This window comes from Epinephelus lanceolatus, chromosome 19 (genome assembly GCF_041903045.1).
Source record: "Epinephelus lanceolatus isolate andai-2023 chromosome 19, ASM4190304v1, whole genome shotgun sequence".
NCBI lineage: Eukaryota > Metazoa > Chordata > Actinopteri > Perciformes > Serranidae > Epinephelus > Epinephelus lanceolatus.
The window spans coordinates 3,588,125-3,604,026 of record NC_135752.1 but is presented as its reverse complement, the minus strand read 5'-3'; the positions used below and the strand labels follow the sequence as shown (position 1 = coordinate 3,604,026).

Genomic DNA, 15,902 nt, shown 5'->3' with positions numbered 1-15,902 from the left:
AGATTTTAGGTGCAAACAAACACATTTGCTCATATTTTGCTGTCATATGAATGCCTTCCTTGATTTTTGACACTAGAAGCTACATATTTAATATGTCACTCTCCCTAAGTACCAGCCATACTACGGATCTAGCCCAGTGACGTAGATGGCTCTGCCAAACATTTTATAGGAAGCTCCACTAGTTTGGCCAGCAATTTTTGGCAATTCAAAACCAACTCTAGGGAAGTAATTGGTTCTCTTATGCTCAAAACAAAGCTCCAGGGATTCCCACGTCTCAGTGGGCTGAGCAAGAATTGACACTTCAAAATGTTGAGACTGCTTTCAAATGACCATTTGGAACCTCTGTGGTAACAGCTGCTAAAAACATGGCAGTTTTATATGAATAAGTAATTATAGATATCAGTCAATAATTAACGATTTAAATGAATATGAACAAATTACAGGTGTGTTCTTGTTTTCTTGAACTTTTTTTTTTCTAAACACTAAGAGCCCTAATTAGCCAGATTTACCTGAAAAGAGATTTCCATCTCAAAGGACTTTCTGGTTAAAAAAAAAGGTTATATAAATGAATAAAAATTCACATGCGGACCCCGATAGTGATATACATTCCACACACATCTCTGATTTATTTAAATTGGAGTGTGGCTGACATTTTTTTTGTGCTACTGGCAGATCCATATTTGAAATAATAACAATTTCAATGGTGACATGCTGTATATGACACTAACATATGGGTATGTAACATAAAAGGGTATATTTATTTATTTATTTTACATATATGTGCGAGTGATACATCACATTTATTGCCTGGCTCATAACTTCAATGAAATGTATTGATTTAGATATATGCCGAGTACTTTTTTATGTATTTTGGTTTTACTGTTATATATGATTAATATTTGCTATGTTCATATATGAAAAAGTTCCAATTTTGAATAGGTTCATACACTAGGCCTGGGATTTTCAACTTGCTTTGCCAGGGGCCACTTTTGAAAAATGACAGGAGGACAGGGGCCAGTCACAGCAAATTCGCATAGGTCAGCTGTATGTAGGGTGTACTTGCTTTTGAGAACATTTGGGGCTTAGCCTGAACCTCTGACGAGGGTCTTGGGGTCTATTTTTCTTGACAAACAGGCTGTATTTTAATGCTTTTTATGCACTGGGGTGCCTTGTTTACATTAGAAGTACAATATACCCCCTCCCACTGTGAATTAATTCAGATGTAACCCCTTAATAATCACCAACATTTGGATTAGCAACTGTAATTTAATCACATATTTTTTCTCAGTAACTGTAACTGACTACAATTACATTTATTTTGTAATTTAATTACTGTAGCTAGTTATATGTCAGTTACTCCCCAACATTGATGGATTTCCATATACCGTAGATTATCCTCCTCCTTACACACCTCTGCTCAGACTTTGTGGACGGTCCCTAACTGAGCTGTGAGACGTTCACGGAGCCGCTCTGACTGACTGTTGTTGAACTCTACCAGAAGGAAAAGTTGGCGAAGATGCAGTGAAACCGAGAAAACTGCCACGAACCCAGACTCCAGTTCTGTGCAGCGGCACACAGCTGTACTGTTTTACCAAGTATGAGGAGCTCACACCGACGGAACGGTAAGGTTTGCTCAAGTTTATGCGACAGGCTGTTGGAGTGAGCCACCGAGTGGTTTCGGTGTTTGCGTGGCAGCTGGTATCTGCTTTGGGAGAGTCTGTTAATGTGAGAGGACAGACCAACCAACACATGATCCTTAAGAAATAGGTCTTACTGCACTAAAAAACATTTAAGTCATCAGTCAAAAATGAAACAGAATGTAGGGGGTGTTGCAATGTGGGATAAATAAATATACTGACCACATGATTTTCACAGCTGTCATTGCAGCAAAAAACGTAACACGCAGCTGCAAATGAAACCGAGCTCATCTTAATGTAGCTGTAACTTCAACAAGTGTTTTTTTTTTTAATTCCAGGTCCAAACTGTTGTTCAGAGATGACTGACCAGAAGGCAAAGAAGGATTTTCAGCCCCCACTTTAAAGCCAAATACAGTATATTTATTTTTATTTTTTTCTGTTTTCATTCATTGGTGTTCATCACACAATGAGCACACTCCAGCAGCTGGGAACGATGTCTTTTTTGATCAAAAAGAAGAAGTTCAAGTTTCAAGTGCACTTTACATTGGAGGAGCTTACAGCAGTGCCTTTTGTCAATGGAGTGCTTTTCTGCAAGATTCGGTTGATTGATGGAGGGGACTTTGCCATTTTGTCATCCAGGTATGTAGAAGAACTTGTCACTTCCTTTTTGTAACCCAATAAATCCTCTGTTGCATACAGTCCACTCTGCTGGTTGCTTTGCTTCCACTCAAACCCTCACTGACGTTTCCTCCACATATGGTAAATATAATTTATTTCCATTTTTAATAGTTGACACTGCTGTTTTCTACAATTAGAGCAGCACCTGATTATGTTGATACACTCTGCCACAAACTAACAACAGACAAAATTGTCTGTTGTTAGTTTTCCACCTTAGATAAGGGATAGTTACAGCTGTAAAACTGGTGTAAAACTGCATGTCTTGCAGTTCAGCCTTTAGTACACCACAGTATGTGTTAATTCACCCTCCTGTCTCCTGGGAAAATTGTCTTTGTGCTGTTTCTCAGCTCCACCCTGGCGTTCACTCACACTGGGAGCTGCCCAGCATTAACACAGTCTTCTGATGCTTGTCTCTCTGTGGGAGTATGTCGAGGTGAGGTGGTTTGCTCAAGGGCTCTTGGGCAAAGTTGTTGAGGGAACAAAAAACATTGACTCACCTGCTAGGATTTAAACTGGCCAGCTTCTCTTAAAGGGGTAGTGCACCCAGAAATGAAAATTCAGCCATTATCTAATCACCCATATGCCGAGGGAGGCTCAGGTGAAGTTTTAGAGTCCTCACATCACTTGCGGAGATCCCAAAAAGCTCACGTGTGTGCACTTGCGTGAGACCATGAGACATGGGCACCGCATTCATGTGTGTTCACGTGCTTTCACTGGTCTCGCACACAAGTGCGCACACCACACGTGAGTGCGCTGTACTGAGAGGCATTTAGAGCTACAGACTACAATGAGGCTAAAAACAGAGTTCAAATGATGTTTTTCCAAACAACTTTTTATGTCAGGGCTTCAGGACACTTGGATCACTACGGACAAGCAGTATGGAGATATTTTGTGGTTTCAATTATGTGTTTTTGGACATTTGAATCTGGGGCGCCGTAAGCCTCCATTAGGTGGAGTTTTGTTGCTACCTCCTCTCCCCTTCGATCTCCGCAAGTGATGTGAGGGCTCTAAAACTTCACCTGAGCCTCCCTCGGCATGTGGATGAGTAGATGGCTGAATTTTCATTTTTGGGTGCACTATCCCTTTAATGTTTTGACTGGTTCACCAAAACACATAGAGGTTATTTCTTTGGTAGAAGGTATATCCAATTAGGGATGCAACAGTATGCCGGATAGAGAATCTCGCCTTTATTTTTAGGGATGCACGGTAATATTGGCATGTTATTAGTATTGGCCGATATTGGCTTTAAAATGAAATAATGGAATCCACCAACATGCCAAAAATATCAGCATGTCATCAGTATCGGTCCATATCAGCTTTAAAATAATCTATCAGAATCAGCCAACATGCTTTGCACAATAAATGAATATCACATGCACTGAAAAGTATTCTATTTCATGTCTCCATCTGCTGGTGGGACATCACAATAATCAATCAATCAATCAATCAATTTTATTTATAAAGCCCAATATCACAAACCACAATTTGCCTCACAGGGCTTTACAACATACGATATCCCTCTGTCCTTATGACCCTCACGGCAGATAAGGAAAAACTCCCCCAAAAAAAACCCTTTAACGGGGGATAAAACAGTATAGCATCATATTATGCATGCATGTAAGGGCATGCATGCATAATATGATGTTAATTTCAAGACAGAAGAGACTTGATGATCACTAAAATTAGGTTGGGAAAAAGCGGATATATCAATAGCGGCATCAGTTATCAGCCAAATTAGGAGTTATATATCGGTGGTTTTAAGTTTCAATTATAGTAATAAAACATTTGTTCAACCAAAAATAACCTTTTTGTTTTCATATCTTTAAGGGTCGTAGAGCTCGTAAGTTGCGTGTTTCCGTTTCCGGTACATGGGACCTTAAAAATCGATTTCTCATAATGCATTTCAATGGCTAGATGAAAATTATTTTCTGGTCCCGTTTGAATTGAGCCATGAATTTCACATGTTGTTTGTGAATTTGTGATATATTTTTTCGTGCAAAGAAGGCTACAATTTGGCAGGAAGAAGTTTGATACTGTTAGGTTTTGTGTGAGAGCGCTTTGTGGACTACAGCTCTTCGCTGCTCTCGACGCATATGATATACGTCACCACTCGCACTTGGAACATGGCTGTGTCTCTGGTACACTTCACAGTCTTCTTCCAAGGAGAGGACAAAAGCATTAAGCGTGGCGAAAACCACTACAAGTCTGGACATGTGGAAAGTTTCAGCTACGCCAGTGGGGAGATCTGATGGCTCCGTAGATCGTGGCAGAAGACGCAGCAGCAGCACTGTGAGTTGAGAAGTGGAGGGAAAGTGTGATGATGTGATGTCACATAGGCGACATGTTGTCTCTCATTACGTTGTTTCCACAGCCTTTAACTGAAGAATCATACAATAAACTGTCAAACTCTTAACATGAAAAAATATTATTTAGATCCACACAAAACATTTGTGTAATCCAAGGCATTTAATGACTGGGACCAGAAAATAATAATTTTCTCTCCATTGACTCCCATTCATATTTTCCGAGCCTAGAGGTCCGATGGGGGTCTACCAGAAGGGGCGTGACTTACGAGCTCTATTCTGACTGAAAGTAATAGTAATTCTGTAATACTGTGATATGTTTAAACTGCAATATTTGTACCAACAGACCAAAAGTTCACAGGTTATCAATCCACGCTTTTGCTATCATTATTTAAATCTGTTGTGTCTTGCACAATGCCCTCTGTTGATGACAAATCCTTGATACAGTGGTTCCACTCAAAACTTGTTAAAACACAGGTTGGTTTGTTAGATAGCACCAAGGCTCCAGGAATAAACAATTGAACCGGTTCAAGAACCAGAGCTAATTCGATGGAATTTGGTATGGGCAGGGGTGACAGTGGTTAGCACTGTCACCTCAAAGCAAGACGGTTCCTGGGGGGTTCCCTCCCCAGGAGGGAGACCTTCTGTGTTTGCATGTTCTCCCCTTGTCAGCGTGGGTTCTCTCCGGATACTCCTGCTTCCTAGGTTAATTGGTGACTCTAAATTGACCGTAGGCGTGAGTGTGAATGGTTGTCTGTCCCTATGTTTTAGCCCTGTGATAGTCTGGTGACCTGTCCAGGGTGTACCCCGCCTCTCGCCCAATGTCAGCTGGGATAGGTTGCAACGGGGGCAGAAATCTCAGCAACAGATATTGCAAAACCTGACAAATAAAACTGAACCAATCTTCATTCCACTAAGTTTGAAAATATGTTGTCCTCTTGTAGTTCAGGTGAACCGACCCTTTCGTTATTTGCAATTAGCAGTCTTATACCAGATAAAAGGCATCTGATAGCCCATGACCCCCTCTCATTCTTCAGCCATTGGTATATACACACCTCACTGGCATGACTTCAGTAAGACTCACTCTAATTACATTTGTGGCTCAACAGGAGTAAGCTGTGGGGAGGTGCCATGACAGGTCTGCAGGTCTGCAGGTTCAAAGAATAACAGACAAGCCTTGAAGGACCACACCAAAGTTTTTGCATGTTCTGACTCATTTAGAGCATACCATAATGATTTGAATTTGTGAACCTGTTTTTTTCCCCTCCCTTGGTTTTCATTCTTTTCTGTACAGTTAAGAAATCAGCTTGTAGAGACTTAACTTTCTTCACTGAGACAGGAGGATATGCAAATTATCACTTAATCAACAACTTCACTCTCATGGCAGTAAAGAACACCTCGGCATCTAAGTAAATATTCTTATTTGCTGTCTTTCTGGAAAGCTGGGCACCCACTGCATGATTTGAGCCTGTTACTGACAATATTTTTGCATGTTGGACTGAATTTCCGCTTTATTGTTGGGCGTTGTTTGCAGGGCAATGTACAAGGAACAGAGAGGATTGATCATGGCCTGATCAACTGCTCCTAACTAGCCCTTGGATGTTGGGTGAATTCCTGACATCAGATATTTAGGTTGGCCGTCGGCTCTCGCACAGTTGAAGCAGGGCCATGAGCCAATTTCCTAAGATCTGTGCCTTTTTTGTCTCACCTGCACAAAGTGGCAAACAGAGTGTCTAAAAAGTACCGTAGTGAGACAACACGTCATGGGGACAGAAAATATGGAGGCCAGGTTGGTGGAGCTGTGGCGAAAGCATACAGTCGTTTTTGATGTTTCCTCCTCCTCTCTTATCATGACAGATATGAACGAGAGAAACTTTGGCGATGATGCATTACTGTGAACTGATTTGTATGATGTTGCTCCGTCTCTGTCTTCATGTCTAATGTTTAGCATAAATTAACCCTTACTTGAACAATAAGAGTTGGAATTAAGCATCATTTCTAAATTGGGTTCAAATCTCACAGTGTACACCCACCTTAACTGAGATAGGAGGATCAATATCAGTCTCAAGTTTGTGGAGCTGGAGTCGTTAGCCTAGCTTAGCATAAAGACTAGGAGCAGGGGGAAACAGCTAGCCTGTCTCTGTCCAAAGCTAAATAAAACACCTACTAACACCTCTAAAGGTCATAAATTGACAAACTGTATTTTTTTATTATGCATAAAACGGAAATGTAAAAAGCACATGTTTTTCACAAACAGTTGATGTGCCCAGTACTTGTGTGTAGTGTCTCCAACTTTAGAGTGGGTTGCCAGATAATGTAAGTGAGTACAAGTTCTGGTATAGGTCTTGGTCCAAACTCAGAGGTACTAATCCTGGCAACCTCACTGTAACAACAAGACCTCAGGATCTCCGTCTGTTGTTTGCATGGAAATAGGAGGAGCCCCTCACTGCAGTGTGCATTTAGGGGCTGTACTCGATTTGGGTGGAGTCAAACGTTAAGCGCCACCCTGCGTTAGCAAGTCCAACTGCTATACCTGACAGCTAGCTTGCTAGCTGCTACCCCGCGGATCCTCTCTGCCTACTCCTGGCCACTTGACTGCATTTGCTGTGAGGAGAGTAGATGGCAGCTCCGGAGAGGCATGGGCGGAGTTAAGCATTTGACTCCACCCACATCAAGCACTGCCCAGCACAGCATATTGTGGTGAGGGATACTTGAGAAATAGAACCAGTAACACAACCTAAACCCATCAATTGTGTCTTTCACTATTCTGTATGGAGATACGAAGTGTTAATTAATAATTAATAAGTAAATGTATTGGTAAGCTTTTTTTCACATTAAACAAAGCAAGGCTATCTGTTTCCCTCCTACCTCCAGTCTTTAGGCTAAGCTAGGCTAATTGCCACACAGCTGAGCAGACATGAGAATGATATTGAACTTACCCTCAAAAAGTAAAGTAGTAGTGGGACAGTAAATTTCCCAAATTAACTATTCCTTTGAAGTAGATGTGATGTAATACCTAAAAAAAGGTGAGTCAATCCAGTGCAAGGTGGTATATTATAGTGAAATAAATGGAAACCAGTGACTGTCTGGGATATATGGGACACAGTTAAGGCTATGGGAATTGCAGTATATGGCCCAAAACATACAAAAACACTAGTGTTGGCAATCTTTTTTATTACCAACACTTTGCAAAGCAAGGAAAGAAATAAGCATTTAAAAGATAGGGCAGCGAATTGAGAAAAGTAAAAATACACCCAGCTGAGGGTGAGACATACAGAATAAATAACAGATAACGCAACAAGGATGAAATGAGAAAAGCAAAGAAATGGACTTGAATGTGAATGAGTGTGAAACTGCCTCAGACTGTCCTCAGGCAGGCTGCAGACTAGATGCCCTTTCACCTTTAGCCTTTAAACTGAACACAGTGGTGCTCAGCAGGTTCCTGCATAGGATCAAAAGGTCAGACGGATAACTGGGTTTGTAGGTAAAGTGCCAAAATGAACAGGCAACAAGCACATTAACCTGCATGCAAATAACTCAGATAATATAGGTGTTTTGTATTACCTAAATTCCCTATAAGTTTCCATGAAATGAATTAATGGCTCGAAGAAGTTGCAGTGAGTTAGTGTGTTATTGTAGATCACATTGGGATTGAAGCTGATAAGATTCAGGAAGCACCCTGAGGTGAGGAGCCCTCTCAGTGCTGTAGGACCTGCTAATGCTGCGTCATGCTGAAGATAACAGTCTGTTATTCAACATTCCAACCACGCACATAATTCATTAACCATAATGGAATGTGGCCAGTAAAGGGCCATTTTATACACATCTGTATGTCTTCAGGGCTTGTTTGTATTAAACATCTTTAAAGACCATTGCTCACCAAATAAAACCTCGTTTGAGATGCTAGAGCTGAGACACAGTGAGGAAAACCATCAGTCTACCTCAGTCTGTGCAAGATCTCTGGCTTCAGTGCTTCATGGTTTTGATGTACATCCTCCCTTTGGCCTAATTGAAGATTTCACACCATTGTCCCGTCTCCCGTCCCTCCAGAATAATAATAGGTACTTCTTGTATTTAAAGGCCTTTGGATATCAGGGATATCAGGGAATTCAGTTTCTTGTCCAAGGCTGATCCACAGCTTCAGTCCCATGTTATTTTGCAAGAATTTTTCCATCACACAGAAGGCAGGTAAGAGAAGTTTACCTGTTGGAGGTGAGCTGTTTGCATGGGGTGCAGTAAGAGCCTGTTGTCTGCACCTCTTCATCTAACATCTCACTGTGGCTGTTTCTGCCTGGACTCATCATCCTTGCGGTATTAGTAGGATTATATTTATTGAAGAAAAGCTGCTAACAAAGCTCCACTTATTTGGTAATAAACACTTTTTATTTCCTATCCCTATTCCTAAAATAAGCTACAGTAACTTAACAGGACTCCTATACAGCTGACTGCAAAAACAAAACAGTAAAATAAAGCAGATATCTAAAAGTACAAGCAGGATGCAGGAGTGAAACTTAACTTCAAACCACAGAGATTCAGTTAGAAGCTACAAAAGTAGTGGGAGCTAAACACAGAGACTTAAATGTCCTATCTGGTCTCCTGCACAGACATCAGTTGAGCCAGTTGATCAAAACACGCTTGTTTGATGGGGACATAGAGGAAGATGTCATCAGGGGTTGGCAGTGGTTGGCAAGACATCACTGCTACCCACTTGGAGGCAGTTGGTTGTTCTTTTGAATCACAAATCAATGTGACATGGTTTGACTCGGGACAACCAAAAGTGCTAAAGGAAAAGCCCTAATAAAGGCTTGTTTAAGGTTCTGGAGCCAAGATACACTGACTGTTGAGAGACAAATGATTCACACACTCTGCGCAGTATTCATTTTTTAGACAAGCATTCCATTAGACACCTCCCTCCAGCATCTAAACATTGCATTTTTTAAGATAAATCTACAGAGGCGCAACAGGTAACATTAGAGGACGAGAGAGGAGGAATGGCTGCCACAAGGCTGCATAGCTCTGGAGATTGGTGGTGTACCTGTGAATGCTGTGCCTCAGTGCCCACAAAATGCCTCTGTTGCAAGGAATGGGACCGGTTGCAGCCTTATTTTCAAGGTCTGGATGTGACCGAGGACGAGACACCTCCACCTGGAGTAGTATCCAGCTGGGCTTTATCTAGAGCTGGCGAGATATATTTCGGCTACGCTTTTCTATATGTTCTCTGACATTTATCCTAAGGATATGAGGCGGTCTTTGTGGAAAAAAAAGCTTGTTTAGTGGACTAACTTTGCACTTGAAGGTATGCCCGTTCACTTACTTTTAACAGGTCTGACGCTAGGGCTGTATCTAGGCTAACGGCTAACATGCTAACTATTATTTCTATGTCACTAGTCACTTGAAACAAATTTAGGACGATAGGAGACAGGTTGAAATAAACCGAAATTTCCCTTTAAGTATGGTTTGCTTGTTTGACATAACTGGACTGTACTCTGTCCCATAGCATAGCTAACTGTGGTGGGCAGCTTTGCATAGTGGTTTGACTTTGGAACTGAAAAGAGCACATGAGCTGCTCAGAAGCTGTTTCTAGTTGCAGTGCAGCTCTAGGAAAGGGAAGTGTAACCAGTCAGATCGGCTCATCTCTAACCAGTGAGTCTCCCCAGAGTCTCCTTTATGCTTTCATTGTAAATGATCATTTTTCTTCTTATACTCTTCAGTATCAGGTGTTTTAACACTTCTGAAAAGATCAGACTTCAAATATCCTATAAGATTATAATCATAATCATATCATATACTGCTTAAACCTAGACCTGTTCCCAAAGATTGTCTTTGTCAAAATGTTACTTTGTCTGTTATCAGTAATAACCGAAGACAGCATTCACAGGCAAATGGAAGAATGAACTTAACAAAGCAAGTTTAATATTGGATCAAATGTAGTAAGTTATCTTGATTGTTGTTCATAAATGTTATTGATCACATTTCCTGTAAAACAAGTAATGAATTGGAATTAAAAGAAGATGAAGGTCGTGAATTTAAGATCTATTTGGATTTCTTCTTCTCTGTTTCCTGAAGTGGAAATCTCTGAAGTTGCCCAAGAAAAAAACTCACTATCACTTTACTGTAATATACATATGACAAAATGTGTTACCAGTACAGCAGCAGAAGCTGCTCAGGACCTATTTTGTTACAGAAGATGTATAGCAGTCAGGATGGCCAAGTGGTCTAAGGTGCTGCAGTCAGGTCGCATTTTCCTCTGGAGGCGTGGGTTTGAATCTCACTTCTGACAGCAAGTGTTTTCACTGGGGTTTGAAGTATTATGTTTAGCAGAGTAAATCAGCAATGCTAGAGAATACGTATGACAAGACAGTGTTACTACAGCTGCAGCATTTGTCAGCCTCTACATTGTGAATGTAGTGAGTGATCAGTAAGTGTGTCTTTGCCCACAACAGTCTGATATCTTGATCCATTAATTGTTTGTATGAAGTCCTTCAAAAAAGGTTCTTCAGCTGTCATTTGCAAAACATACTCTGAAGGCTTAGTTTAAGAAGTGTCAACTTGGTAATGTAGGTGGAGTTCGAAGAAGGGTTTGGTTCATAGACTGTATAAATAAGGTTTGGTGAAAGCAACAGGGTAGGATGTAGGGACAGGGCCACTGCCCCCCCAACTCCTGGCTTGTTGAACTTTACAAATTTGTAGTTGAGATCACTATGAAGGCCATATTCGAAGATGGGTGTGGTCTGACTAAAGGGGGTGGAAGTAAGGGGCTTGGAAGCAGGGAAGGGGCTGCTGACCCCCAACTATATGCCCCTGGCCCACATTCATTTTAAGTTGCAGATCATTGTATCGTGGCTGGTGTGATCCCATCGCAACATGAACTCTAGTCTTCTTTGTCTGGTATTGTCATTTGTCCTTCTGTGTCCTGTTCCCTGCATAAATAATATGAATGGAGATATCATCTATGACACTGTCTACCTGTGTAGAGGTCCCATGGTGTAATGGTTAGCACTCTGGACTCTGAATCCATAATAAAACCCTTTGTTTACACTGTGGCTCAGTGAAGTGTCAGCTCAGTATTGCATTTCCCACACTCCTCTTGTCAGTGAGTGTTATGCCTTCTATGTCGACTCGTTTTGTCAAAGTGAATCATTTGTCTGTTCCTGTGGTGAACTTATCATTAGCTAAATATGCCAGAGGTATGTATGATATGGACACAAGATATTGGTATTTAGTTCAGTCCATCTCAAATCCATGGTGGGCTGCAAGTGAGAGATGTTTTTTTAAGTATGTTTAAATAGAGAGATTTTTCTACCATGTCACATAATTTTGTGGTTCCATGGTGTAATGGTTAGCACTTTGGAATCCAGTGATCTGAGTTCAAATCTTAGATGTATTTTATTTGAGCAGGGTGTAATAAAAACCTTTGTGTACACTGTGGCTCAATGAAGTGTCAGCTCAGTAATGCATTCCCCACACTCTTCATGTCGGTGATTGCTGTGCCTTCTATGTCATTATGCCTCAGACCCAGCAATAGCCATAGCTGGAGGCATTATGTTTTCATGTTGTCAGTCCGTCCTATTCTGGTGAACGTAACAGCTCAAGAACACTGTGACTTCATAATATTCTGCATAACACTTTTCTGGCCTTTATTAAATGTCATATCTTAGGAACAAACAGGGAGGCATTTAGTCAGATACTGAATTGATGTGTGTGAAGTATCCTTTTTTTCATAGACATGAATGTCAACTGTTACAGAAATGTGACTGGTGCGTGGAGGCATACATCCGCAGGGCAGTAATTCTAGTTTGATCTTGTTGTATGTGAAAATTTGGACTTTCTTTCCTGTGTGTTTTAAACCTAGACGTGGAAGAGTGAATCATTATTCATTACTGCTGGATTTGGATTGTGGTTGAAACATTTCACTCTCAGACCAATAAATATTGTTTAAAGCTGAATTAAATGATTTCTGACTACAAGGTGCCAGACCAGCTCAGCTTTTGATAGTACATAAAGCACTTCCAAAATTGATCTGAGATAGTGAAAGACCATCTAGAGTACTTAAAAGTATTCATAATATGCATATTCATACTCAAGGCATTTTTCAATATGATACTTACAGGTTTTGTTGTCAAGATAATTTCACAAATGAACACCACTTTATGATTTCTGAAGCATAAATGCAACTGGGCTTTTTATATTCAAGTCGTTCATGTCTATGGAAAATATTCATGCATTATTTTTTAACTGTGGCATAGCAAGAATATAGCTGTTTATGATGTATACAGTCATACAGAACCTATTGTTTATATTATTAATAAAGTAGATCTATAGCAAAATATTTCGAATTGTGAGGTCTTTTTTGGTGCTGTTTTTACCTCTTTGCTGCGATGGAGGGGTGGTGAGTGAGCAAGAAAAAACAGGGAAAATCTTGTCACAAAATAACAATCTAATGTCATGTGATTTCGTGATAGCCCCACAAAAGTATTGAGACTTTGTTTTATCTCAATAGGCTATCGTGAAATTTGATGTACCATTACATCCCTATAATAATAATTAACATGCTTCAGGGCAGGAGTTTTTCTAAAAAAATGATACAGACTTGTACAAAAGTAGTCTTCCTCAGTCATCATTTATGACTTAAGTTGTGTTTAAAACTGCAACCAACAAATCCTATTCATTCTGCCTTTAAGCAACAATAAAAATCTTATTGGCTTTTCAGTTTGTCCTACCTTTGCAGGTCTTCTTTCTAACGTCTAATATCAGAGCTGTGTAGCAGTAAACAGCAAAGAGCAATATGAAGAATCCTGACCGCTGTCTGGAAGCTGAAGCAGGAACGGTCAACAACATGTTTACATAAGGCATTGAATTATCAAATATTTTTCGAGTGGTCAGACCATAGCCAGTGTACACTTTAGTTTGTAAGATTTGTTACATTGCTAAGATTCATTTTATTTCTTAACATTTAAAAGAGAGTGCTCACACTGGTCCTCTGGTGTGTCATTTTTCTTATAGTAATGTTCACAGCAGGCCTGTTGTTCTGCAGTACTATGCTGCTCTGTTTTCAGTTCGTACTGAAGTCATGTTGGTTATAGTACATGTCTACAAGGCTGGAAGAACAAAATATAATATTCAGCTGTGATTGAAGGTTGTTGCAATTCAGTAGTTAGATGTTATTCATATCAATTCATGCATCAGTTTATTTCATGTTGTCATGCTACACACCCAGGCCTGACCTATGAAGGAGCAGTGTACATTGACTGTATTCACTGGTGTGTTGGTCATATTACAGAATATTGCTCATGTAAAGTGAATAATAAGATAAAGAAGCTTTAATTAACTTCAGTTGAGTACATTTTTGCTGCAATAAAAAATGACGGGATGAACAGGCTGAAAATCTTATGAGTTTACATCAATGCTGACATTTTTCCTCGAGGGACATAATTTGCAGTTGAAAAAAGGATAATGAATTGCAACATATCACAGTATTTGTTATCACAATACTCAGCATATTGCAAAATGATTGTATTGCGACGATTTGAAGTGTTGTGATGATATATTGTCTCGTTACATAACCATCATGATGATATTGTCTCGTGATGTAAGAGTTGTGATGACATTGTATCATAATTTGAGTATGGTGATAATGTTGTATGATGTAGCCTCGGTGATTCCCACCCCTATGGAGGACATTAAGATACTTCAAGGCCTTTAGTGCGTAACTGCCACAATTTGGATCAAGCAACTATTATCAGTCATGACTCTGAACCCACATACATGGTACACATATGTTAAGATTCAGTGTGATTTACACTTCCTGAGGATATCATCATCTTTGTTGTCCATATGAACATCTAGAAATCCACTTAGAACTTGCCTTAGAATCATCATGTTTATTTTCATCATCAACTAACTCACTGATTCCATGGCAACACTTAGGTTTTTCAGCTCCCTAACTATAGTTTTAAAAGTTACAGCATGGTTTATGGTAGGAGTCACAATATCCATTACTAAAATTAGCTAAAAAAGCTAAAATTTACTCCAGCTCAACGAGCCGCAACTTTAGAATGTCCCCCCGCTTACTGACCCCTCCTCTGTAATTCTGTAGCTTTGTACTGACAGGCTTCTACATCATGCTCACACAAGTACATTTCATACTCCTACATAGACTTATCACACATGCTTCACATTCACTTTCACACAATTACAGACATGAATATTTGGGAGCGGCCCAATACATCACTCTCAGTCTCAGTCCCACTTTGAAACTTTAAGCCACCACCACCTTAGATAAAACACACCTGCGGACTAAAGCTACCACATTACTACATAAGAACCTACACATCATACTCTAATAAAACACACAACACAGATATAGTAACCAAAAGACATGCATATATTGGATTGTGTGTGTGTGTGTGTGTGTGTGTGTGTAAGGCTAATTTGCAACTTTGTCTCATTCATCAGATTCTTCCACCAAAAATAAATAAAGAAATAAAGAAATAAAAATAAAAAAGTAACCAGTAAGAGGACAGAGTTTGCCAAATGGGAGTTTTAACCCAAACACATTTGTAGCAGCACTTAAATGTTCTTGGAAAATAGATTAATATACACTCAACACAAGTGAGTATTTCCTGCAGTATGTAAACAGACAAGTGCAGATGCTGTGTGGTGCCAAGGTAGTACTGTAGTGACGTTACAATCAGAGTAGTGCACAGACTTTTAGTGTTAAACTCAGATATCATTCTGCGCACTGGAGCTCAAACATCACAGTTAAGGAACAATAAGTAAACAGTAACATATTTGAGTGGGAAGGGAGTTTTAATAAAGCAATCAAAGCCAGCCATCCACAAGTGGCCAGTGTTAGAAGATGTACTTCAAAAAGCTGTTAAGTGTGATGGATAGATCCTTCCTACAGCTGCAGTGCTTGAGTTCATCTCAGATGTGTTCAGTGACATTTACATCAGGGTATGTGATGATACCTGATAATCCCCCATTTTCTTTTTATTTGTTAGAATAGAATAATAGAATCGTAAGTGGAAATGCCAGAAAGTTTAAATATTCCAAACAAAGGTTTTGTACTTGCCTGAGGTGGAACAGTTGGTGTATGGATAAAAAACCTTGGCATCGTGTTGATATTGTATCAGGACTTAAGCATTGTAATGATACTGCATTGTGACCTAGGCATTGTGACGATAGTATATCGTGACTTCCTGATAATATTGTATCATGACTTAAGTGTCATAATGATGTTGTATCGTGACTTAAGTATTGTGCTGATTTTGTATCATGACTT

General features: G+C 39.9%; 1 protein-coding gene across 1 annotated transcript in view; it reads left to right on the top strand.

Annotated features, from left to right (window-relative positions):
- The first annotated feature begins 1,439 nt into the window (after positions 1-1,439).
- Positions 1,440-15,902, top strand: part of eeig1b (estrogen-induced osteoclastogenesis regulator 1b) — a 45,165-nt gene continuing 30,702 nt past the window's right edge. Inside the window, exons 1-2 of the mRNA XM_033647626.2 lie at positions 1,440-1,622; positions 1,976-2,276. Of these exons, the coding sequence (XP_033503517.1) occupies positions 2,104-2,276 (173 nt within the window). The 5' untranslated portion in view covers positions 1,440-1,622; positions 1,976-2,103. The remainder of the gene's footprint in view (positions 1,623-1,975; positions 2,277-15,902) is intronic.